At 36.5% G+C, this 27,668-nt stretch overlaps 1 protein-coding gene across 2 annotated transcripts; it reads right to left on the bottom strand.

The window, feature by feature from the left end:
- Nucleotides 1-774: 774 nt before the first annotated feature.
- LOC306876632 (gap junction alpha-5 protein-like) lies at nt 775-26,038 on the bottom strand. 2 transcript variants are annotated; one of them, XM_079427960.1, is made up of 3 exons: nt 25,747-26,038; nt 23,453-23,498; nt 775-2,853 (listed from the first exon to the last, which is right to left on the bottom strand). In XM_079427960.1, the coding sequence occupies exon 3, from the start codon at nt 2,836-2,838 to the stop codon at nt 1,633-1,635; it is 1,206 nt and encodes a 401-aa protein (XP_079284086.1). In that variant the 5' UTR covers nt 2,839-2,853; nt 23,453-23,498; nt 25,747-26,038; the 3' UTR covers nt 775-1,632. The 2 variants fall into 2 exon arrangements, with proteins under 2 accessions (XP_079284086.1, XP_079284087.1); XM_079427961.1 differs by lacking the exon at nt 23,453-23,498 and having other exon boundaries at nt 25,747-26,008.
- Between the last annotated feature and the right edge of the window lie 1,630 nt (nt 26,039-27,668).

Raw genomic sequence — 27,668 nt, forward strand, 5'->3', positions numbered from 1 at the left:
TGAAGAGACTACAGGTTTTGTGCCAGCTTCACAACTGAATAAAGCCTATATTAAAGTTACTATATTTCAAATAATATTGCCAAATAACTATAGTACAGTACGCTACAGTAAACTGACAATGGGTGAGAGCTGCCACTGTAAAGCCCCACTATATTGGCTGCGTTGTATGTATGGTGTAAAAATACTGATTTAATTTTATAATATGCAGAAAAACAATTTCGTCACACATGCTTTATTAGTGCTGGGATATTTGTATTGTATGCTGTAAACAGATCAGTGGAGACAAATATGAAAAATGAAGTGAAATAAAGGTCAGATGTCATTAACAGTGAAAGAAGGATTACCTAGACCAACTCTAATGATCTGTCATACATTTGTCATAAAATGTTTTTTAATTGTAAAAACTCCATACACTAATACAAGATTAAGTATTACATATAAAGAAATAGAGATGACTATACATCAGAAGACTGAACAATGTTTCGAAAGGTCAGTGACAGTAAATCATCTTTCTGAATGGAATATTAAGAGATAATTTCATTGACACTTTATGAGACATACTGCAGACATCAATGAAAGTGCATGCTTTGATAAATACAAACCCTGCTTACCATTAATAAAAAAAAATATTGTTTTCAGACTATTAATGCAATTGTGTATGCCATATCAAATTATGATATTTATTAAGCTGTGATTGCGCTTGCTGTCTTTTCTTTTTTATCTACTCTTTTCAAGGCATTTTCAATTTGCCTATGTATGTTTTTTTTTTTTTTTCAAATCTTTAATATCAACTGAATATCAAACTAAATTGAGTGTTCCTCTGTTTTGATATCTCATTATAGGCTCACTACTGTCACAAATAAGTTGTGTGTTAATAATTCACACATATTTGCATCAATGGTAGGTTGATCAAAACATAAAGTATATCATAGGACACCTCATAGAATTCTGTTATTTATTTAACATATATTTTAGCAAATTTGTAGCATAAGATAAATTCTGTAGTCATTTATTGCTAATATAATTCATAAACCTTAATAAAATCATCACACATGTTTTTTTTTTTTCATTTATTACTTTTTTATTATGATCTTTACTAAGATATTTTTAAGTGCTTTATTGCTTTTTGGCTCAAAAAAGTGTTTGATTGGAGTGTTTTGAATTGCAAAAAAACAAAGAACTAAATACAAATTATTTTTCTTACAATATGAACCTTATCAGTGTGCACAACTACCCAGTACTGTCTTGTAAATGCTGCAAAGTTATTTTAGTAGTCCTTTCATCTTCCATTCATCCTTCCAATCATCTAAATATATCAACACCCTTTTATTCAGGATTATTTGATCCACCCTAAAAAAATCTACATACACTTACAGAAACAGTTTCAATGAAACCATATTAAATGCTCTGATACAGATTCTCTCTCTGACTTACACATTCTCATTATCCTCTGATTCATGCTGTTATTTAAGCCTTTCATATCCCAAATAAATGAAATATCCCATATAGTACCAACACACAAGAATACTCATACACACACAAGCATGCATACCCCTAGCATCCATATCGCTCACCTTAAGGCTAGTACACACTCCCAGATTCTTATCCTCCGGGACGGTTCTTTAACCCAACCTACACGGCTAGATCTCCTGATCTGACTCGGTTACTACTAGTACCACTAGTCTTGCTAAGCCGGCGCTTGTCTCTGAAGCAGCCTGGTTGGGAGGATGGTGTGGAGGAGGTGCTGGGTGTCATCTCACCCAGTACTTGAGCCTCAGGGCTCTCGTAGCTCATCTGCAGGAAGTCCACGGCCAGCTCCAGATCATCGTGGCTGTGATGATGGCGCTCAGTGGCCATGTTGACGGAGTTCTGCTGGTGGGCCAGGCGGTTGGTGAAGGGTTGGCAGGTTTGGTGGATGTGATGAAGATGGTGGTGATGAAGATGCGGGGGTGATGTTGGACCTTGGCTTGATGCTAGGCACTGGTTGAAATCTGGGGGTGGGGTGCAGGTTTGGGAGGGATGTGGCTGAGCCGTCTCAGGCAGATCCATTGGAATACTTGTCATGCTGTGTTGGACTACAGAACCAACTTTGGTGTTTTTGCTTTTGACATCATTGGCGTGTTTACCGGCGTATTTTCGAAGGCATTGCTTGTACTGTTTCCATCCAAGGTAGTACAGTTCTAACACACTTAGAAGCAGTGAAACAGCTGCCACCACCAGCATAAACACAATAAAGATGTTTTTCTCAGTTGGACGGGACATGTAACAATTCACACGGTTGGGACAAGGTGACATGTTACAAGGATACAGAGCATGCAGGAAGATTCCATACAACATGTACTGGATAACAATGAAGGTCACTTCCATGACCAAGCGGATCACAATACTCAGGACATACGTCCTCAGCAGCGCCCCCTTTAGGTGGATCTTTGTCTTTGCATATTCTGCTTTTTCTTTCTGTTCCAAATATTGCTTCTCTCCTTTGCCCTCCTCACCCTTCTCCTCCTGCTCCTTCCGTTTCCGCTTCTCCTCCATGCGGACGGTGTGCATGGCATGGCCCATGTAGATGAGGGACGGTGTTGATACAAAGACGATCTGCAGCACCCAGTAGCGGATATGTGCAATGGGGAAAGCTCGGTCATAACAGACGTTGGTGCAACCGGGTTGTAGTGTGTCACACATGAAGTCAGACTGCTCGTCGCCCCATGATGACTCTGCCGCTGTGCCCAGCACCAGGATACGGAAGATGAACAGCACAGTCAGCCACACCTTCCCCACTGATGTGGAGTGCTCCTGCAACTCCTCCAGAAAATTACCCAAAAGACTCCAGTCCCCCATCACTCCACGCCAATACTAAGAGAGAGTATAAAAGGAAAAACGACATTGGTATTATTGACCCATGAAATAGTGTCATGGTATCAAAATTCTAAGCTGTTTTAAGTGTAAGGATGATTTATGGATAAGTATTCCTGCTGAATATATGACGACAAGGGAGGCTGAGTCTCCTCAAAAAGGCATTTCGAAGGAACATAACAACGAAGTTGATAAAGTTTACTGGTAACACTTTACAATAGGGTGTAATTTGTTAACATTAATGTATTAACTAACATGAACAAACAATGAACAATGCATTTATTACAGTATTTATTCATCTTTGTTAACGTTAGTTAATAAAAATACAATCATTCATTGTTAGTTCATGTTAGCTCACAGTGCATTAACTATGTTAACAAACAAAACTTGTGATTTTAATAATGCAGCTCACCAAAGAGAACTTTCTGGGGAAGTTCGTTTTGGCTCCTAAACACCTTTGAGCTACCATTGGTCCGTGATGATTAGGCAATCGGTGGGTGTGTTCTGGAACTCCACCTTCTTTGACTAACGTTTTTTTTTTCCCGGTTCGCTTCTCATTCAACTGAGGTCAGGCGGGAGAACAACATCTACAAGTCACTAGCAACATAAATACACTGTGTCGAATAGCTGAGCTGCCACAAATATATTCGCACCTGCACGATCGCTCGCAGAGAGACTTTAAAGATTCAGAGAAAGCATTTAATTCCCAGAAAGAAATTACAACGAAACTTGGTGTTGACGACCCGGAGTTATGCAAAAAGCGACGTAGAGATACATCAGATGCAAGTTTTCCAAAGCCATGAAAAGAATGAAAGGAAAGAGTAAATTAAAGGTAGCAAGTACCAATACATGTGTTTCAAATAAATGTTACACCATACTGCTGCTGCTGTTGTTCTTTCAGTAAGCAAATTTAAAAGGTATACAATAAATTAAATGCCAAAAGAACATACAATAATAAACCTTTGTTTTTATCAAATCATGACACTACATAAAATATAAAAAGGTGTATTCATAATTCTGTCATAATTTATCCAGTTTAGCCCACAAATAAAATTCAGATGCACATTACTATTATTATTGTTGTTATTATTATTATTATTATGCACACACCAGTCGAGTTTTACAGTTTTTTTCAACTGCTAACACACATTTTCAAAACTTTGCCTCTTTTTAAAAAAATAATAAAAATCTTTACACACAAATCTAAGAATTGCACACATAAAATACAAAATGCCTCACATCTTTTGTTAAATGAAGTAGGCCTACTGTATTCAAAATATCACAAACACATCTCAAAAGCAAACAGTTGCAAACACCTTTGCCATAATATTAATTCCTGTAAAATTTTTGTGTGTTACATAGAGAATTATGTATTATGTTTTGCAAAAAAAGTGTTTTATGAAATTGAAGAGTCAAGGCCGAGAATTTGCGTATTGTTTTGCAGTTTTGGTGTTCGAGTGTCAGGTTTCAGAAATTGTGAGACAAGTAAAGATTTTGTGTGTAAACAGTTGAAAAAAACAGTAATCCATGCACGTGTAATCTGACCAATCAGAATGGATATTCAAATAACACAACGTTGTTTGCTTCCATCCAAAATGCTACCGAGAAAAGCATGAGGATATAGTGAAATTTGTCTCTTTCCAGGAAATCATGCTTTTTAGTGTTTACAAGTAAAGTTATTTTAAATCCTGCCCTCAAAAAAGTTTTTGTAAAATATTGTATATTCCCTCTAGGAAATTTATTTATTTATTTTTCTTTTGTTAAAACAGTTTAGACATGGTTATTTTGCTCGTATATTTGTAATTCGCTAAATAAAAACAGCATAACTAATCAAAGTGAGCGGTAACCATACAGGCCAATCAGCTTTTAGAATAATTGTATTGCGTCATCAAGCCTACTGTGCGTATCAGGTGGAGAGAAATTGTAGTCGGATTTAGTCAAAATGGATGAAGTCCAAATTAATAAGAAATCTGAAACCTTAAGCAAGTGAGACTGAACGACAGGGATGCACATTTCCCGCACTGACTGTGTTTAGAATGGAGTTCTTCAACGCATTGAGTAGGCTAGATGTTCTCCATTCATGATGTCTAAATGTTTAGTCTGTAGATGGCGCTGCTCTATTGGTTTACGATATTGATAAATCGTGTTGTTACAGTTTTTAATTCGCTTTGGGACTATTTTCACAAGTAAGGTGTATTTTTTCAAAACTCTTAGTACAAACATCTAAACTGATCACACTTGTAACATCGCTATCATTCTTTCAAAATCTGATCTCATAATTTCATTACAATTATACATATTTTCATCCACTCAATCATTGTTTCAAAACATAAGATTATCGTAATATATATTGAGAACATTTGATTTCATCACCAAAACACAACAGTATGATCTTTCAATTTAGTACTTTTAAAAATCAGTTCATTCAAGAGCAAACAATGCAAGATACATCTTTCAAATCACCTTTGTTGCTGAAAGAATTACAGTAATACAGGCAATAATTGCCATGTTAGAAAATATATTCATACATTGTGTTACTGTATCAAAAGGTGTGATGAAGGTATGACATGGCCATAAGGTTTTGTGCTAGAACAGAGTTTACTGGCAATGCAGTATGACACATGACTGAATCTATACTGTAACTGCACTTTTCAGATGAGTTATAGTAATGTGCATGGCATAATGTAATGTAAAATGCTGTATTTGATGCCATCTGTCTCCCTTCTTCTGATACATCTCTGGTCAGTTCCTCTCCCTTGTATCATGCTGTATGCTCACAAATTGCAAAACACAGTTTTACAAATGAGGACGTCCTCAAAGGGTTTGTGTGTGTGTGTGTGATTTTGCCAGGTTTTGTCCCCAAAATATGGGTAAGTAGGTACAGGCACACACACACACACACACACACACACACACACACACACACACACACACACACACACAGGCAGACAGACAGGTATTCCTATCACTATGCTGACATTCCATAGGAGTAATGCATGGAAGTAATTTACTGCCTAAAAGATTTGCATGTGAAAGGTAAGAGTTGTGCAAGTGTAGTCTACATAAAATTGCAAATGCAAATTAAATTGGCATGTGCAAGAAAACATTTGTAAAGGTGCAAATCGAGATTCAAGCGCAAGAAAAAAGATTTGCAGCATTTTGCTTTTTTTTACAAGTTTAATTCATGTATTGTGAAACTGCAGCTTCATGCTTACGCAAAATAAATATGATCTGTATTCTATGATCTGTCCATTTCTCCGTGCTTACACGTTTGTTTTCCCGCCAAAATACGGTCAAAAGCACTGCCTTATATAGAGTGGGATTCCCGCTCATATTTCGCGCTCTTGAACGCCATTGGCCAGTTTCACTGGCGTGATTCAATAAGGCTTCACTAGTATTAGAGGAAAATATATTTTCCATAGCAATGTCTCGTTCCCTCATTTCGGGGAAGCGAGGTTACGTGAGCAACCGAGAGCGTTCACCCCGGTGGCAACGCACACACACAAAAAGCCACAGCTTGGCTCGGACAGCACATGAGTACGAAATTGAGATTTCTTTCGCGCCTTCATCAGTAAATGCACACAAAAGCACGTCGGAATGACAGTCTTGAGGAGTATCCACGTAAACGAGTATTGCTTCTGATCCGCACTTTACCCCAAACCAGCAGGTTCATGACTTCTCCAACCCCTACTGCTCGGTCCCATCGCCATATCGACTCAAATGGATAGGCAATTGCAGTTATTATGGGCTCAACAGTGCTTTCAAGGTCATCTTGCTCCATTTCAAAACAAGCGTGTGTTAAAAATGTAAAGAAATGCTTATATTACTTTACTGGCCATCGGAGCGAACCAACCCCGTGATGTCACACGCTGCTCCAAAAGCTATAACAAAACAAGCTTTTTTCTTTAAAATGGTTACATTAATCATGTATGTTATTTTGTTTTTAATCAAAGTGGAAATCACTTTACTAAATAAAGTAAACTTAACTGACTGCTTCACTTCCACTTTAAAGGTCTGCAAACATTGAAAATTATTTTTCCTATTTTTGCGAATCATTTGTAAAAGAGTATTGTGCATGTATGGCTTGCCACCTTAATTTTGTTTTAAGTAAACCTAATTAATTACATCTTATTCCTAATTTATCTGATTTTTTTTTTTAAAACATTTGAAAAAATTCAGTGGATTAGATAAAACTATGCTGAATTTTTTCAAATTTTCTAAGCAATTTTTCTAAGTACTTTTAATAATCTGGTGTCAATTTGATAAGGTGCTTTATAGCAGAGTAATCCCAGGTGTGGTGTGGTGTGGTTTAGTTTAGTTTCTTATATAGCACATTTCTACTGCCTCAAGAGAAGCCCAAAGTGCTGTGCAATGCATTCAAGAAAACCCCAAAAAAAGACAATAACAAACACAACATTTAAAAAAAGGAAACATATATTACGGTTAATCACATTTAGCCTACTACGAACATGATCCACAGTCCAAGTTTGACAAAAAGCCTCAAAATGCTTTTTTTGTCTTTCTTGGTTTATTATTAAAACTTAAACTTCTTTTTGTGAAAAGTGTGCTTGCTGTCAAATGTAATTGACACTGCATCTAGAAAGACTGTTCTTGTGATCCACTTAAACATTTTCAGAGGTTTCACATGCTGTGTGTCATGTATTGTATATTTACAGTAGTGCCTGAGGGGGGACCACTGTTCTAATTTTAGTCTGGCTTCCCCCATTTTTTGGGGGGTAGGATTGGAAAAGTGGAGTTGCCAAGGTTGCCATGCCAAGGGCCCTGAGAACTGCCACTCTGAATGACCCTGTCCAGGCCTAGATAGGGTGATCATTTTACCACAATACATATGTCTGCCAACTACATCACGTGTGCCAACCTTTGTGCTTCTGTTTTTGTTCCTGTGTGAGTGATGAAGCTATTAGGGTGCTGCTTGGACTAACTGAACTTCTCAACACAGAGACAAATCAAACGACATGACGGGGTCAGTGTTCCAAATTCAGATAAATATGGCAGGTTGAGAAACCAGACCAGTTTTTTTTTTATGTAAAATTTCTTTTTAATATTTAAAATCTATATAAATCTGTAAATATCTATCTATCTATCTATCTATCTATCTATCTATCTATCTATCTATCTATCTATCTATCTATCTATCTATCTATCTATGCACTATATAATGGGGATAAAATACTTATATTGTAAGAAAAATACTTGTTTATAAATTCCATTTTATGAAGTTTAATGAATAACAGGGTAGTAATAGCAATTAGTATTTGGGATGAAAAGTTATCAAAAGCTTAATTTACCATTTATTTTTTCTTAAGCTATTTTGCACCATTCATTTTTAATAAAAAAGTTTTTTTTTTAGATATTTTGGGAGCACAAAAATAAAAACTTTCCTAAAGAGATGCTTTTTATAGTACTGTATATTCTATATTACTTACCTGAAGTAAATACTCAGAATAAACTCCTTCAAAAGTTTCCTTTCTGTTCCTCTAAAAGGTGTATTAATCTTAGACACTAACATTAACACTGTTCAGTGTTGCTCTGCTTCCCAAAATAACATCTGTGAGCACTGCCTCATTTCCGTAAATGCCGGTCCAGCCACGTCAGTCTCCCTTTAAATAAATCACTCTAAATTCCAGTCATTCCGTAAAGCATCTTGTTTATCTCTTAAATGATTAGATAATTCTAAATGAAATTGATACAATTGATCTAATAGCTTAAAAGGTGTGAAAACAATCAGAAAGTGTGTTATATGTCTTTTGATCTGACACACATTGATCTTTTCTTAGGGTCTGCATGTGCCTTTTTTAGTTGTTTTCTTTAGCACCAGTTAAGGTTACCTCGGAAAGGGCTTTCGATTTAATGCTATTTCCAAGATGTTGTCACTCGAATACCCATTAAACCTCAAATGTTTTATGAAGCACAACTGTGGCCACACTAGAGAGTTACCTTTTAAAGTGCATGTGTGTGTATGGGTCTGTGCCTGCCTGTGCTCTCACACTCATCCTGTACCAAATCCTGTTTGGATTTACAACATAACACCAAGACATTTATCTTCATTTAGTTCGGGAATGTTCTCAATACTTTTAACGTATACATACAGTAAAAATAAATAATTAAATAAATTTGGTTCAATTATTATTGAATTAATAATTGATTATTAAACAATTATTAAAATTTAACCATCCCTGATCAGTAAACAGGTGAAATTATGCATGCATTAGGCTAGTGCAGATACTAGGCCTTCTTTAATTCTCAACAAAATTATAATATTACAATAAACTAAATATATCATATAGCCTGTTTAGGAGGAGAAGGATACTACACGGCTCGAAATTCAGTATGAACACATAGCCTAATGGTACACAACGTATAAAATATCATGTTTTAATTAAGTTGGTATTTATTTATTTTTACTGTATGTGTACATTAAAAGTATCATTCTGGTAGCGAGAATGTTCCCGAACTAAATGAAGATAAATGTCTTGGCTTATGATGTGTTTATTTGAACCAATCAGATAAGAGTAAATGGAGAGTCAGCGCTTGCAAAACTCAGTTAGTGAGAGAATCGTGCCAAAACTGTAAGCGCAGATAAAAGAAAGACGGATCTGTACATATCGGATTATTTCGGGAACTTTTTGCCCTACATACACAACAAGTCATTCAGACATTTGACAGTCTGTTTTTTTACACATACAGATTGGTTCTACGCGGTCAATCCGTTTTGCAGTTCTTTAAACTGTTGTTTTCGCTTGCAAATCACTGTTCACAGGCTTGCAGTGCTTTTGACCGTATTTTGGCGAAAACGCCGTGCCAAAAGTGTAAGCGCGGAAAAATGGAAGTCATAAGAATGCAGATCATATTTATTTTGTGTTAGCATGAAGCTGCAGTTTCACAATACATGAATTACACTTACGAGTAACAGAAGAACAGAGTAAAGAAGTGGACACTAATGCATTAACTTGAGTTTATAGTATAAAGAAGCCTATTTTGTTGCACTCGCTTTAATGTATATGCTGGTTTACTGAATTTTTTTTTATTATTATTATCTTGAATTTTATCTTTTGGGAAATATATACCTAGAAGTTTATATTCATAGTAATTTTTTGTTAAATTGTCCCAAATATACTTGATGTCACGAATTCAGCCTCTGTGGCTCCCTCCGCTCGCCACCAGAGGGCACCGTCACCTGAGTACTAACCATCATTGGACTTAATTTCCCACATACCTGTGGCTGATTTCACTCACAGGTGTTTCCCATTGACTCTCTACTACTTAAACTGTTCTCCCAGCTTTCTCATTGCGAAGTCTTGTCTTGCCATGCAAACATTTCCGAGCATTTATTCTGTGTATGACCTGGACTGTTTACTGGACTCTGATTCTCCGCCGCCTGCCTATTCTGATTCAATCTGCCTTGTTATTTGATTATCCTGTGTGTTTGCCGCCTGCCCTGATCTCTAGCCTGAACTCTGACTTTGATTCTACCTTATCTACATTGTGTTTGAAGCCCGTGATTGAACTCTGCCTGTTTGACTTGCATTCTGTTTTAATAAAGCAGCACATGGATCCTAACGCCACTAACTCCTCGTTACACTTGAGACATGAATTTTAACCTGATCAATTTCCAGTGCATGTCAGGTTCCGGTCTTTAAATGAGCTACTAAAGAAAAGGGCAGTGAGCAGCTGACTGAACAATTAAATCTTACTATGTGTCAAATCTAATTATGAAAATTTATCAAAAGCAAAGAGGAAATTCAATTAGCTGTCTTAAAGGGATAATTCACCCAAGAATGAAAATGTGAATATGTCACTAATTACTCAGCCTCATGTCGACCTTCATTCATCTTCGTAACACAAATTAGGGTATATTTTATGAAATCCGAGAGCTTTCTGATTCTCCATAGACAGCAAGGGAACTACCACGTTCAAGGCCCAGAAAGGTAGTAAGGACATCGTTAAAATAGTCCATGTGACAGTGGTTCAACCTTAATTTTATGAGGATACGAAAATAGTTTTTGTGTGCAAAGAAAACAAAAATAAATGACTTTATTCAACAATTTCTTCTTTTCTCTGTCAGAATTCGACAAGTTCACGTCAGTATCACACCGTATGCGTGTGCATTCCTCCGCTTACAAACAAGCCACAGTGCATCTTGGTTCTACGTCAGCAGCACCACACGCATGCATTGTGTTACTCTTGTGAATGCGCAGCGGAAATGAACATGGAAGAAAACAAATTGCTGAATAAAGGAATTGTTGAATAAACTTGTATTTTTGTTTTGTTTGCACACAAAACGTATTCTCGTATCTTCACAAAATTTCCACTGATGTCACATGGACTATTTTAACAATGTCCTTCCTTACTATGTTTGTGGGCCTTGTACGTAGTAGTTGCGTTGCTGTCTATGGATGGTCAGAAAGCTCTCAGATTTCATCAAAAATATCTTAATTTGTGTTCCGAGAATGAACAAAGGTCTTACGAGTTTGGAACGACATGAGGGTGAGTAATTACAGAATTTTCATTTTTGGGTGAACTATCCCTTTGACTCTATGTGCAGCAAAGCACAGGCTTTATGAATAATACTTTCTTCTGGCATATAAAGTGCTAGTTTGTCTTACATAATGAGTTTCTTTTATACTGAATTGTGAAGAGGAGAAGTTAAAAGTAGTACAAAGGGAACATCTACTTCGGCAAATAAAACTAAAAAGAATAAAAGGAATTTCTCTGTACAATTCGTAACAACATACACTCCCCAAGCTCCAACACTTTTTAACATTATGCAGAAATATTGGCATATTTTACAATCAGACCCATGTCTTTCAAAAAGGTTTGAACATCGCCCATTAATATCTTTTCGAAAAGCAAGGAGTTTAACGAGCTCTTTAGTTGAGGCCGATGTTCGCACAAGTCCCTCTGAGTCTCTACCATTTGCAATTCCTCCAGGTAACTATAAATGTGGAAATTGCACTTAATGTCAGTACACCAGGAGATTGAAATATTTTTCATATCCTAGAACAAAAACATATTCATAACAAATGTCATCACCTGTAATTCCTGTAATGTCATTTATGCTATACGCTGTCCATGTGGAATGCTGTATGTTGGTGAAAAATCAAGAGAATTAAAAACTTGTATATGTAAACGTTGCAGTGCTATAAAATGTGGGGACATGAGCAGGGGCGGACTGGCCATCTGGCAGACTGGGCATTTTCCCGCTGGGCCGACATACTTTTTGAGCCGGGCCGATACATCTTCTCATACCATATTTGTCTGATCAGCCCATAAAACTCTTAGTAGCCTATAGTTTTTTTCTGCCTAATTAGTTGACGGTGCTGTGGTCTTTGCGGCTATGTAATGTATTTGTCAAAAAAAGTCAGAGTAGGATTTTTTTTTTTTCAGACAGACTGGCCCATGTGACATTTAATCTGCAGCCCATTGGTTATTTTCTTAATTGAAATTGGGCTGACTCAATCACATCTTGGGCTCTGTGTGAGCGTGCAGCGTCGGTGAGTATCTGTCAAAATAGTCAAGAGAGAGTCAGAGATATGGAGAAGAAATGGAAGGGAGGCGCAGAGAAATTGCGGGGGAAAACGAGACAGGGGCTGTATCCGAAATCACCCCCTATACCCTCAAATAGTGCACTATTTGAGGGGACAGCCATTTTAAGTGGTGTTCGAAACCAAAGTGGATGTTCTCGAGTGCACTCATTCAATCCCACAATGCACAGCGAAAACGAGTGTACAACCGATGTACACTCAACGGCTAGAGAATCCCCAGAATGCACTGTGAGATTTGTGCGCCGAATGAATTCCCGCGTCTCGCCAGAAGATGGCGCCCGCAGCTGAATCCATATGGCTGAATCATCCATCCATTCATTTTAGAAGCGCTCGTTCACGGCGTAATACAGCGTAATACAACAAATTTATTGCCAAATTACCAAAATTAATTGTAAATTGACTATTAAGGTTTAAACATAATTTCCGTGACAGAGTTCAAGATAAATCATTCAATCTTACTACTGGAGCTGCCCGTATCAAATGATTATTAAACAGCAAGCAAACTATGCAAAAGCGGCAGTCCTTCTGGTGCACTCAGTGTCCGAATTCACTCACTTGTTTTCATTCACTCCTTCAAGTGAACTGTATGAGTGGACTAATGTAGGGAATAGTGAATGAGGGTATAGGGGGCGATTTCGGATACAGCCAGGCTCTTCAAACAGACGCTGCAAAGTGTTGCAAAATAGCACGGATGTTTTCTGCTGCAGCTGCAGCAGAACCTTCATCAGCTGCCGTGGCTGATGAGAGTAGTGATGCCGGTGGCACTGGCAGCACCGGTGAGGAGGATAAAGGAAGGGAGATAGTTGAAGTGAGTGTAAAGCCTGCAGTAAGCAGAACTGCTTTCAGAACACTTAGGCTATGTAATAAGTGTAGATACCCCTTGATAAAATTGAGCCAAAAACACAAAATAATGGTGATTAGCACTGTAATAAATTAATTGCATGCTTTGCTTTGCGACTACGTGAGTTTGGCTTGTTATATTTATGTCCGCAGGAGTAGTAAGACACACTATAACGTCTCAGTGTTACCATAAGATGGTCAGAACGACTAGTTTGCACATTTTCACACTGGCTAAGTCTAAGACAAATAGCAGATCTTTAAGCTAGTTTTTGATGTTTCCCTGTTGAGTTTAACGTTTTAATTTTTTAAGGGTCTCTGATACATTGCTTTTATTATTTAACATTATTGGTTTCTTGAACATGACAATGAGTTCACTGTACTAAAATGGCCCCCACAGTCACCAGATCTCAACCCAATAGAGCATCTTTGGGATGTGGTGGAACGGGAGCTTCGTGCCCTGGATCTGCATCCCACAAATCTCCATCAACTGCAAGATGCTATCCTATCAATATGGGCCAACATTTTTAAAGAATGCTTTCAGCACCTTGTTGAATCAATGCCACGTAGAATTAAGGCAGTTCTGAAGGCGAAAGTGGGTCAAACACAGTATTAGTATGGTGTTCCTAATAATCCTTTAGGTGAGTGTATGTTTAATGTGTGTGTGTTTGTGTTTAGTTCAGTGTTACATGTTCCCCTGTAGTGTAGTTTAATAAACACCCATATGTATTCACACTTGGTTGTCATTTATCAGGGAGTCTTATAAGAGGTTAAATATATGGGAAAAACAAAAACAAGACAAAAGCCACAGACGCCTCTCTCCAACTGGTGAGACACAGTGGTGGGTCAAGCATGATGCTGTCAAAAAAGTGTTTGGACATTTTGGCAAACCAGAGGACGGCCTCTTCATTGACACAGTGCTCACACTGGCAGCCATAGAAAAAAAGGAAAATGAAAAGCCAACTATACGTGCCAAAGCACGAGGCTTTAAAGAGGGCCTCCTGAGGTATGAAACCGTGTTAACAGCACAGATATTCATGAGAATATTTGACCAAACCACTCCACTTTCTAAGTACCTCCAGACAGAAAGGATGGACATCCTCTCTGCCCATCGAATCGTGATTGCCACACATGAGAGCCTCAAAAGCATCGCCAGGGATTTCATAAGTGTAACGGCAGCTGCGGATACATTTGTCAAATGGACAAATGAAAACATAGAACAAAGGAAGGAAGGAACAGACATTGAAGTGGAGGCTGAATTGCCTCAGAAAAGAGCAAAAAAGAAAAAAGAACAGGGTTGGAGAGATGGCTGAAGATGAGTCATTAATCGATGCTGAGAGAGCATACGAGGTGAATGTACACAACATAATTCAGGACACTGCTATCGGGGCCATTCACAGAAGGTTTATGACACATGACACTCTCTTTGCTGATTTGGCTTGGCTGGACCCTAGGAACTTTCATTACATCAGGGCCACTTCTCTTCCCAGCAATGCACTCCAAGACCAAGATCAAATTTGACAGCAGAGCTACAGTGGAGAATCTACAGTCAGAACTGAAAAGTTTAGCTGGACAATGGGACAGGCTTAAAGCATCACATCTAGATGAATACAAGACCAGAACAGTGGAAGATAGGCCTGAAGGACAAGAAGAGGAGACTGATATCGTGAACAAAAGCTGTGCCTCCTGCAAAAATTGCCCACTGTGCTGCTATGAAATACTCAGGCGGTTTAACATGTTGTCAAGTGCTTATCATCTCCTTGGGCTTGCATATAAGTTCCTGCTGACCCTCTCCTTGACTCAGGTGACCTGTGAAAGAACATTCTCAACACTCAAATTCATCAAAAGCAGACTCAGAAGCACTCGGTCAGCAAACAAGCTGGAGATGTTTATGTTGATGGCCATTGTGAAAGACATCCTCATGGCATTGGACTCAGACATGGTCATTGACAGGGTCGCTGAAAAGAGTAAATTATTAAGAAAGCTGCTCTTGTAGCTTAATAAGGTAAGATGAAGTTCTTGAAATAAATATGAAACAATTCATTGCAGTGGAGCAACTGTCTTACATTTCATTCAAGACTGAACCTCTTCTCTCCTCTCTGACAGGAATCTGACATCTCTGACATCATTTGTTTTTTAAAAGGATTTCATCAAAAGAGCTTACTTGCATTATTTTTTTTACTTGGTAAGTTTACAGTAATTAAATGTTACTTTTATCTGGAAGTCTGGAAGACACTAATCATATAATCTTTTTTTTTTTTTTTTTAAATCATAGCTACTCTCTCTCTCTCTCGTGTGTGTTGCATGCTGGGAAGCGAGAGTGTGGCGTGGGGTGTGAGAGCGGTGCGCTTGAATTCGTTTCAATTTTCCCGTTTTCTTCTTTTTTTCTCATTTATCACTTAAATATCTTTGTTTTATTTTTGAAAAAACAAAAAAACCAAAGAAGAAAACAAAAGAAAAATCGTTAAAATCCGTTTGTTGATTTAGAAAACTATGTTTTCTAAAAACCGGTTTTCTCAATCAAGAATGGTTGTAAAGTTGCTCCGGATCAAGCGTGTACGGTAGAAGATGTTCTACTAGCTATGGGAGAAATTGTAGGACATGGAAAAATAGTCTCGGCCTCTAGAATGAACAAGGCCGTCGTGGTTTTTCTAAATGAGGAAAATTTAGTGAACAGGCTTGTTGAAAACGGAATTGTTGTGTCCGACACTTTGGTGCAGATAACGCCGTTGCACGCACCTGCTACTAAAGTAACGATTTCAAATGTGCCTCCTTTCATTTCTAATGGTGCAGATAACGCCGTTGCACGCACCTGCTACTAAAGTAACGATTTCAAATGTGCCTCCTTTCATTTCTAATGAAGAAATTATCAAAGAACTTAGTCGATTTGGTAAGTTTGCTAGTTCCATCAAAATAGTTCAACTTGGATGCAAAAATGCTGCATTGAAACGTGTTGTCTTTTCGAAGACATGTTTTCATGTTTTTAAATGCACCCTCTAAGACTTTGGAAATCTCTTTTCGCATACAACATGGAGATAGCGTGTACATGATATTCGCAACAACAGATAGTATGCGTTGTTTTGATTGCGGAGATTTGGGGCATAAGAGATTTACTTGCCCACATAAAAAACAGACGGAGAATGAAGTGAAGGACGGAAATATTGACGAGCACGTAGATCTGAAAATATGTAGTTGATTCTGTAAAGGACAGTGAATTGAGTACTGGTGTTGAGGATGAGAGTGGTAGTGGTTTGCAGTCTGCTTTGGTAGTAGATGTAGATAGCGATGAGGCTCAGATGGAGGGATGTGATAGCGGCTTGGAGGTGTCTGAATTTGATTACAGTCAGTCGATGAATGACGTTTATTCTGTGGAAGAATTAAACAAATTTCTGGATCGAACTAAAGGGAAAAAATTTGACGTTTTAAAATACTTTGCTGATGGTAACATATTTGTTAAATCTGTACTGATTGCTCAGAAGACTGTTGGTTACGACGTGATTTTGAAATAAAAAAGATTTAGGCTGAAAAAATGTATGACAGCTGTACGTAATGCTCAAAATGATCAGGCAAAAATGGTAAAACGGAAAATATAAATGCACATGGGTGTGGGATCTATTTTTATTTTCTCGTTTTTCAGCTATTTCTTTTTCTGTTTCCTTTTTCTCTCCCCTATAATGCAGATTCTAAGAGTGGGATCTTTAAATGTTAATGGGTTGAGGAATGGTGGAAAAAGAGCTTTATTATCTGAATTTTTTAGGCTTAAAGATAATAATGTAATATTTTTACAAGAAACGGATAGTGACTCCAATAATGAATCTGAGTTGAATTTGTGGTGGGAAGGGAAAAATTGTTTAAGCCATGGCACAAATATCAGTGCTGGAGTAGCTATCCTATTTTCAGCATCTTGATGTTAATATTTTATCAAAAATAGAATTGGAGAAAGGACACCTTTTGATTGTGAAAGCTGAAATTCATAATCAAGTATTTGTTTTCATAAATATTGATGCTCCAAATAGAGGCACAGAAAGAACTTTGTTATTCAAAAAGTTGGGAGTTATTTTAAAAAGTTTTACCCTGGATGAATTTATAGTGGTCGGTGGTGACTGGAACTGTACTCTTAATTTTCTTTTAGACAGAAATAATGAGGAACCAGATTCTGTATCAGCTTCTTTCTTGAAAAGTATCATTGTTCAACATGATTTTATAGATGTGTGGAGAGAAAAGAATAATGTTGTAAAACAATATACATGGACAAGAGTTTCACAAGGGAGGATTAGTGCAGCTAGACTTGACCGGCTCTATATCAAGTGTAAAGAAAATAATAGATTAATGGAGTGTAACATTTTTCCATGTTGTGTATCAGATCATCATTTTATTACAGTAAATATTGCCTTGACAAATCAAAAATGTAAAAGTCCTTACTGGAAGTTTAATGTAGCGTTGTTAAAAGAAAACGATTTTTGTGAAAAATTTTAGTTGTTTTGGAGTGAGTGGGTTTCCCAAAAGGATGATTTTGAAAGTTTGATACAGTGGTGGGAGATAGGAAAGACCCAAATAAAAGTTTTTTTGTCAGCAATTTACTTTCTTGTCTACAAGAAAAATTAAACAACAAATATCTGAAATAGAGAAAGAGATCTTTCAGATTACATCTGGAATGATTCAACATTCAGATTCATTATTAGATTGAAAGTTGTCTGTAAAGAAGCAAGATCTGGAAACTTTATTACAAGTTCAGGCTAAAGGTGCCCTAATAAGGTCGCGGTTTATGTCTATACATGACATGGATGCTCCCACTGCGTATTTTTTTAATTTAGAAAAGGTCTTAAAGAAACAAAATGAAATGCACTGTTTGACAACACCAGATGGACTAAAGACTTGTGATTCAAGAAAAATGCGAAGGATTACAGTGGATTTCTATTCAGAACTATATAAAAAGGAGGACACTGATACTGGATGCATTTCACAATTATTACAACAGCTTCCTACCATCACTAAAGAGCAGAGTCAGACTCTGGACAGTACTTTTTCGTTTAAGGAGTTAACTGATGCAGTATTACAGATGAATGCTGGCCGTGCACCTGGAATTGATGGACTGCCAGTGGACTTTTATAAGGCTTTTTGGAAGATCATTGGAAGAGACTTTTATGAGGTTGTTCAGGAATGTTTTAAAGATAAACTACTTCCCAAAAGTTGTCAACGGGCAGTGTTGGCACTGATACCCAAGAAAGGAGACTTGAGTTTTCTAAAAAATTGGAGGCCTGTATCGATTCTAACATCTGACTATAAGCTAATAGCTAAGTTATTGGCCAATAGAATGAAATCTGTTTTGGGGGATATAATACATCAAGACCAGTCCTATTGTATTCCAGAAAGGACAATATATGATAACATTTTTCTGATCAGAGATATTTTGGACTACTCTAAACTTTATGAAGTGCATGTAGGTTTTTTATTCCTGGATCAGGAAAAAGCCTTTGATAGAGTGGACCATGGTTTTCTGTTTGAAACATTGCATGCGTTTGGGTTTGGAAATGTTTTTATATCTTGGATCAAACTCTTGTATATGAATGTATCTTCTATTTTAAAGATTGGTGGTGGTATTAGGCAGGGGTGTCCACTGTCAGGTCAGCTTTATGCTTTAGCAGTGGAACCACTTTTATGTCTATTAAGAAAAGATCTGTCTGGTTTAAGGATTGGTGATGATTTTCATTCTGTTAAACTGACTGCGTATGACATTACTGTAATTGTGAAAGAACAAAAAGATATTGACATTATAAATTACAGTATTGGATTGTATGAGAGAGCATCATCCGCAAAACTCAACTGGGGTAAAACAGAAGCATTTTGGTGTAATGAAAAAATAAAAATGCCTTTCCAGTTATCCCTGAAAATGTTAAGTGGGGAAGAGTGCTGGTTATAAACAATCTTGCCGCCGCTATCCTATGGCATCGATTAATTGTATTGAATCCACCAGAAGATTTTATTGGAGGAGTCCAAAAATTGTTTGTTAATTTTTTTTGGTCTGGACAACATTGGTTACGAGAGTCAGTTTTGTATCTGCAGGTACACGAAGGAGGCCAAGGTCTTATGGATATTAAGTCTAAAGTGGCTGCTTTAAGACTGCAAACTGCTCAGAGACTACTTTATCATCAGTCTCAGAACTGGATAAGAGTGGCTTGTGCCTTATTGAATCGAGTGGGACGGTTGAATTTGGACAGACATCTCTTTTTAATGAATTTAAAGGAGATGGATCTTAGTGGGCTCCCATCTTTTTATGCCTCAGTACTCAATGCATGGCAGATTTTTATTGTTAAAAGGGAGAATTCTGAAACACAGAGTCTTTGGGATCTTGAAGAACCCTTCATTTTTAATTCTCACCTACCTAGTGCGATATTGGAATCACAGACTGTACGCATAGGCTTGGTGAGAGCAGGAGTTCATAAGATCTGCCATCTTCGGTCAAATGACCAGTGGATTACTGCAGATAAACTGGCCATAAAGACTGGTATCCGTTCTGTTCGAACTGTGTGAAAACTGTTAGCTGAAATTCAAGTCTCTTTTCCTGTTTTGCCACTAAAAGTTGAAAAATCGGAGAATGTATTCCCCAAGATCAGTGTGGCTGTGGATGTAGGAGACTGGCAGGAGTTTGAGGGAAGTCTGCTCTCTTTTAGGACGCCTGAACTTGGTCTTTTTAGCATTATTTCTACGAAAGCTCTTTATTGTGTTTGTGTAAAATATCTCAATTTAAGAGCATTAAAAGAACTTCCAGAATCTAAGTGGACTGAATTTGTTGAGTCTGGTACTTGCCCAAAAGGTAGTTGGAGGTCCTTATATAAGAAACCAATTGAAAAATGGAATGGAGATTTGCAATGGCGAATTTCACATTGGATAATAGCAACAAATCGACATAAGGCACGGTTGAATCCTTTGCAGGAGGAAGAGTGTTGTTTTTGTGGAATTTCAGAAACTGTTTTTCAAATTTTTATTGGTTGTTCAAGGCTAAAAGACATGTTTGGTGTATTAGGAGAATTGAGTCATAGATTTGGTTTTCACTTTACAAATGGTCTTTTTGTTTTTGGACCAAAATATAGTGCCTCAAACAGGACACAAACAGTTTTGATCAATTTCTTGTTTGGTAAGGCTAAAATGGCAATTTGGCTGACAAGGAAGAATAAAACACTTCTTAATGGAGGAATTGATCCTTTACATATGTTTAAGGCTTTGGTAAAAAGTAGGTTAATTTTGGAGTACAAGTTTTATGAATTTGTAAATGATACTGATTCTTTTTTTTCTTTGTGGGGTACTAAAGGTATTTTATGTCAACCAAGTGAAGAGAGAGGTTATGATGTAATGTTATGAATTAAATTTTCTTTTTTAATGTGAGCTAATAACCTATTTATGTACATGTAGGTAGTATTCTTTTAATGCTTCTTGGGTAATATAATATTTATTGTTTTTATAAGTGTCTGTAAATAAAAGAAGCTTAAAAGTCAAGTCTCTCTCTCTCTCTCTCTCTCTCTCTCTCTCTCTCACACACACACACTCGCACAGGATGCCTTCTCTTTCTTTTAAAGGTTCATCGAAGGAGTTCGCAAACATACTTTTGACCGAGTTCACAGTTTATTCAATAAGGTAAGCAGAAATGCTTGAAATGATTATGAAAGTGTTCAGAGCAATGTAGTACCGGGTTTATGTTTTATTCGAGCCTGAATCTCTTCCCTCTTCTCTGACAGGATGTCATCAAATGGCTGCATTCTTTTTTACTTGGTGAGTTTACAGTAATTTTATTATCTGGAAGACACCGATCATCTAATCAATCATTTATCATCTCTCTTTCTCTCTCGCTCTCTCTCTCTCTCTCTCTCTCTCTCTCTCACCCACTCACTCACTCACTCACACACACACACACACACACACACACACACACACACACACACACACACACACACACAGGATGCCTTCTTTTGCTTTTAAAGGTTCATCCAAGAAGTTCACAAGCACCCATTTGACTAAGTAAGTTTACAGTTTATTTAATGCTATACTATGGGAAACAGTGATCATCTGATTAACAATTTATCATGTCTCGTCTCTTTCTCCCTCAAACACACAGGCACACACAAGATGGATGTCATAACTAGTTTCAGGATTCATCAGTGTGGATTATAGTTTTATTATATTAATAAATTACACTTTTTAGAAGTTTTTAATGTGTCAACTCTCACTCTTTCCTATATATGGCTTTAGTGCTGTAATGGAATGGGAGTTGTTATACGTATTCAAGGGCATGCAAAGATGGGTAGCATTTTGATCGCATGTAGTGGGCCGGTCTGGGCCAAAATGCCAGGGCCGATTTTTTGTCCCAGTCCAGCCCTGGACATGAGCAACCCAGTAGCACAACATTTCAAAGAATATTCACATTATTATTTGTGAGTTTTTCTACTTTGGTATTGAACAAGTTCATTCAGTAGGTCAGGGAGGTGATATTATGAAACGTAAATCTAGGAAGACTTTCTGGATTTTTACTTTCTACACATTATTTCCCAGAGGTCTCAATCAGGAAATTGATTATGGTATGTTTTATAAATTCTTTGCTGTTCTTTCACGTTTTTTTTTTCTTTTCCTTCTCTCCTTAAACTTGTTTGGAAGCCACTCCCCTAATTGGCAGATCACAAGAATGTTCAAAGCATTGTTTGGTACTGCTGTTTTTGATGTCTGATGAAGGCCTTGATAATGGCCGAAACGTAATTTTAATTAATAAAGTTTTCATCTCTTCACCTTTTTCAGTTGATATTTATTTTATACTAGAACATACACATTCGTCAAATGTGCAGTCTAGTTCCTAAGAAATTCACCATTTTCAGTTATGATGTTGCTAATGCATGCCGTCTCAAAGGTGTTTTTTTATGTGGCAGTGGTACACACCAGATGCTTTGGAAGTGACTGTCATACATTGGCGGGAACTCAGTAAACTCGTGTTCATATGTTATGTTGACAAAGGCTGTTCGGAATGGCATCGGTGGGAACGGAATCTTAGACATTCAAAAAATAAAAAACAGAATGAGGACGGAAATATCCGTCTGATTCACACTGACTGGGCGATCTCTGTCGCCAATGTGCTCACTCTTTTTCATTCTGTCTCCATTTTCCTTTTTTTTCATCTTCCTTTTCTTCTTCTCTTAGGAAGCAATTTCAAACAATACGATTTCCTCCAGACTTGCTACTTTAAAGGAAACGAGTCTCTTAGGGTCTACAAGTGCAAAGGTGTTTTCTTTCCCAAAGAGAGCTAAAGAACGACATGAGATAAGAGTTCATTTGTGCTGATTATTTTGCATCTGGTTAATGCACAAAATCACAAAACCTCAAAACTGTTATCATGAGGTATTATTAGAGGTTAAAGACCGCTGTATTTCTTGAAGATAGCAAACAATGGGAGCACATACACGGGTTGGTGAGATGAATGACAGACAGGAAGAACTTTCACCTGCTCTCATATGATTTTCTGTTTGTGAAAGAGTTGACATTAGTTACTGACCTTGAAGGGCCTTTAGTGTATATACTCATACACTATTGTTAGCATGTTAAATTAAGATACATTTACCCCTCAATACACAAAACCAATGTATCTTTAATTTGATATTAATATTTATTTATTAATTTATTAATAGTTGTTGTTTTTTTGCTTCTGCTAATTACTTAATTACTTCATATATATATATATATATATATATATGCATACAGTATATATGTGTGTGTGTGTGTGTGTGTGTATATATATATATATATACAGTATACAGTATATATGTGTGTGTGTGTGTGTGTGTGTGTGTATATATATATACCCCCGTGTGTGTGTGTGTTGTATGTATGATAGATAGATAGATAGATAGATAGATAGATAGATAGATAGATAGATAGATAGATAGATAGATAGATAGATAGATAGATAGATAGATAGATAGATAGATAGATAGATAGATAGATAGATATTTAATTTATGGATTTAAATGTAAAGCAAGAAAATAGAGACATGATTTAAATCAGTAAATAAGTAGTGACTTGTGTAAAACATTGATTTTCAGGCCCTTTAATTATTTGATTTAGTTCCAGTGAAAAGGTGCTTATCAGGATCTGAGAAACTTTTCATAACTCTTCTTAAGCTTCTTTTAAATTGTTTGTTAGGAAACATCAGAGCTTACCTTCGCCCTCAAGGATTCTTTGTCTGTTCTTTATGACTGTAAACCTCTGTCAAACATTCAATAACAAAAATAAACTTAGAATAACATGCAGCCTTGCACTCCCATTTGCATCAGTTTAACAAGCTGGGAACATTGCCACAACACCTTTGAAACATTCTAGTAGCACTTCACATAGGTGGCGGTGCCAAGCACTGTTGGCAAGTGATGGCATGCTGGTTTTTCTCACAGTGATCATGCTGCTGCGGGCACACTGATACTCACACCATAAGAGGCTCTGCAATGCCCACGCATGAGACCGACCCCTTAACTCTGAATAAATATTTATTTAAGCCCTTTCCCCTCAACCTGATGTCAGGGACTACCAGAATCAGCATGACACCACAGACTGCAGTCACATCTTTGTCCCAATATACCAGAAGTGTAAACTAGGCAAGACACAAAGACAAACACTGTGGTTTATATAGTTATAAGTTTATCCTCTGCAGAATCTGCATGATGTTTATGTTTTTTTCTTCTTTTTTTTCAAATAAGAGGGATCATAAAAATTGCATATATGAATGAATGATGAAGCTATTGCCACATAAATTTACAGTTTAAAAGTTTGGGGTCAACAACATTTTTGTTGTCGTTTTTGAAAAAATACTTTTATTCAGCAAGGACACATGAAATTGCTCAAAAAAGGCCAGTAAAGCAAGGTTAAAAAAAGATTTATATTTAAAATAAATGCTCTTCTTTTACTATTCATCAAAGAAGCCTGAAAAATCAGCACAACTGTTTTCAATATTAATAATAATAAGAAATATTTATTGAGCTCAAACTCAGCATATTGGAATAAGAATTATAAATTATAAATAATGATTTCTGAAGGATCATGTGACATCGAAGACCAGAGTAATGGCTCAGCTTTCCATCACAGTAATAATTTAAATTTCAAAATATATTAAAACAGAAAACTTAAATTGTTAAAGATAAATAGTAATAATATTTCATGATATTACTGTTTTTTAAATGCAAAAACATGAAAAAAATCTTACTAACCCTAAACTTTTTAATGGTTTAGCCTAGTCCACAAGACAAAGTATTAAGTAATTTTACACAAAGTAGCATGGATACCCCTGGCTATTAATATGAAGATATGCAGAACCCCATTATACAAAGACACCCGCACATATCAACACCTGCCATCCAGTGGGATCCCTCATATGGGTCATGAAGGCAATCCTTTCTCTGCTTGTCAGGCTGCTAACAGGGTGATGTCTTTCCTTACATGGTGGTTCTATTTCTCCCTTCACTGTCAAAGCAACTGTACTGGTCTTATTAATCAAGACAGACACCACTTTACATAACAGGACTTTTGCACTTTGCTATTGGGATATGAAAGATATAGAATTTAACATACAGTGACCCTTAAAATGTATTTGGACACTCAAGCCACACTTTTATGAATATATGAATGCCATTGCAATAAGAAACAAAACAGCAAACCAATACGACCAATAGAATTTTCATTTTTAAAGCAAAATGTTTCACAAAATAAAAAGAGGTCGAGTTTTAAACAAAAATTAGGGGATTAGGTCTGAAAAAATCTAGCATCATTTGTTTGTAGTTGCAACTTGGTTTGATATCAATTTAATTGAACATTAATATATTTGTTAAGTGGGGCCACTGTATCAGGTTATATAAGTAAAACTAATACATCAATCACAGCACAGGTAATTCACTTTTCTACTTAAAACAGACTAGACAGTCAGTCAGTAAGTCATTGAAATAGTATTTGGCCAAAGAAAAACCATACAATAAAATCATAATCCTTTAGAATGACAAACGTGATATCATAATGTGCAAATGTATTAAGATTTGATTCAAAATGATTATGTGTGACTTTGTAAAAAAAAAAAAAAAAAAAAAACATAGAAAAACTGTACATAAAAAGGAAATATTAAAATGTAAAAATAAATAAAAAATAAACATATTATAAATATAATTTTAAACTATTTAAATATTATACAAATAATAAAACTACCAAATCAACTGATATTATTATTTTAAATGTGCCTCAAAATTATTAAATAAATTATTTAATATTTACATATTATAAGTATCATTTAAAATATTAATATTTTAACATTAATTAAATAATAAAAGTACCAAATCATCTTAAATTATTTTTTTATTACAAAATTCTGCACTAAACCTTGAAAATATGGAAGTAAATGAAAGAAATGAAAAATAAAAAATCTTATTTGACCCACAGATCTCTTAAAAAATTTAAATGATGCATAAAAGTTAATTACCTGTCTGACTTCTGACTTATGAGACTGTCTTTGGTTGAGTCTTCTGTGGTCTTGTCCTCTTCAGATGAATGAGTGGGCTATTATTCTGTGGCCCAGGGGTCCTGTAGATGTAGCCCAGCTCTGGTGTCTGTATGACAGTGGGGATATGCTGAGCAATGGAGAAAAATGACAGTGTATCTCTATAGAAAACACTCCAGCAATTTCTGGAGTTCAGCACAGGCCCCCTCGTGTCCGTTCCACTGTGGGAATAGAGCACAAGTGTGGGACACTCTGAGAAGTACTGGGCCATCTCAGGGAGTGTTTCAAACCCCCCTCCACTCTTCCTTTTCCTCCTCCCCCTCTCTTCCTCCTTCCCTCCCTCCCTCTCTCTCTAGTTACCCCCCCCCCCCCCCATCCCAATCTACACCACCCCACCCTCTCCCCCATCAGAATGCACTTGGTGGCACTCTATTTTGGTGAGAAGAATACCACCGTGTCAAGAGAGGAAGTCAGATTGTAATAGAACACAATGGCTGTTCTTCTCAGGCTGTTTGTTGGTGATGTGATGCGTTGTGCTCGTGTCACTATATGTGTTTGTTGAAATTTGAAGTTTTACCCCCTGCCCTGATCAATAAACCTTTTCATGCAAAAAACACACAAACATATCTTTGCCATTCATGCACTTCCACACGTAAATTATGACCTCCATTTTAACAAGTAGTTCTCTCTCTCTTTCTATGTTTCTCTATGTATATATTTATAATTGCATGATGTAATAGCTTTGTAGTGCAGTTTTTATTTAGAATGAAAAGGCACACTAGTTCAAATCAAATTAAATTAAAATGATTTTTTAATATATAAAGGACATTTCAACTGAACCAGATATCACTGTGTGATATTTTGAACATTTTAAGTTTCATATTAAAAAGGGGAAAAAAATTATCTTGAGGGTGGGTAAATGCCAACAAGGTTTTTTTTTTTTTTTAGATAAAAGCAAATGATCAATTGAATGCTTTATTCTACAAATAACCATGCAAATGGGTGATTTCAATCACAGCGTTGTAAATACAAATACATTTTTTAAAAACTAAAATCTACTAAAGCAGATTATAATTTTATTTTGTTGGTTGTTGTACGTATTGCGGCAATTCGGGCATTAAATATTCAGCGAATGGCACTAAAAGGTTAATACTCTATTGCGTTTGCAAAACAATATACCATTACCACCTACACTAAACCCTCCAATAAATCAACCAAAAGTGTATTTTATCATGGCTCGTGTTTCAAAGGACTCATTCACAAGCACTCCACCATACAAGATGAGCTACTGAGCAAGTTTACATGAGAAAAGTTATACATACGGAGTTGGGTGTGTGATGTAAATGTCAAAACATATTGATTTTCAAATAACACAAATAGTGTTTTGAGGTCATATTATTGTGCTAGGAGCCTCGTGAAAATAAGAGTTTATCAATTAATAATCTGCCTGGTAATCATAATATGTGTGGGAAAGAATACAATTTGTTGATGTTTTACTGCCACTAGTTGACATTTCAGCTGAAAGTCTGCAGTGAATTGTGTGAACTTTTTGGAGTTGTAGATGTCTTTGGAGGTGTAAAATGTAGGTAGAGGCCTAGGTTGGCAAATAATTATGAAAATTAAAGCTGAAGATATTGGCACCTAGCTCACAAAATGGGCACTGAGTTACATAGCAACACTCTGGCAATTACCACAACATTCTAACATCCTGCATGTGAGTTTAACACTCATATTATCTACAGAAAATGTACAAGTGTAGTAGTTTTTTTCTTCATGAGCTGAACAATATGATGCATCAGAATTCAATTTAGCAACAATGATTGTATCAGTATATATAGGATAATAAAATCTTGTACCTGATTACATGATCCCTTTCTCTACTTCATCCAGGTGTCCTTCTCTCT

Source organism: Barbus barbus (genome assembly GCF_936440315.1).
Source record: "Barbus barbus genome assembly, chromosome: 11".
NCBI lineage: Eukaryota > Metazoa > Chordata > Actinopteri > Cypriniformes > Cyprinidae > Barbus > Barbus barbus.

What these genes read in the sequence shown, in the direction of transcription:
- LOC306876632 (XM_079427960.1), bottom strand. Translation starts at nt 2,838, where the DNA reads ATGGGGGACTGGAGTCTTTTGGGTAATTTTCTGGAGGAGTTGCAGGAG.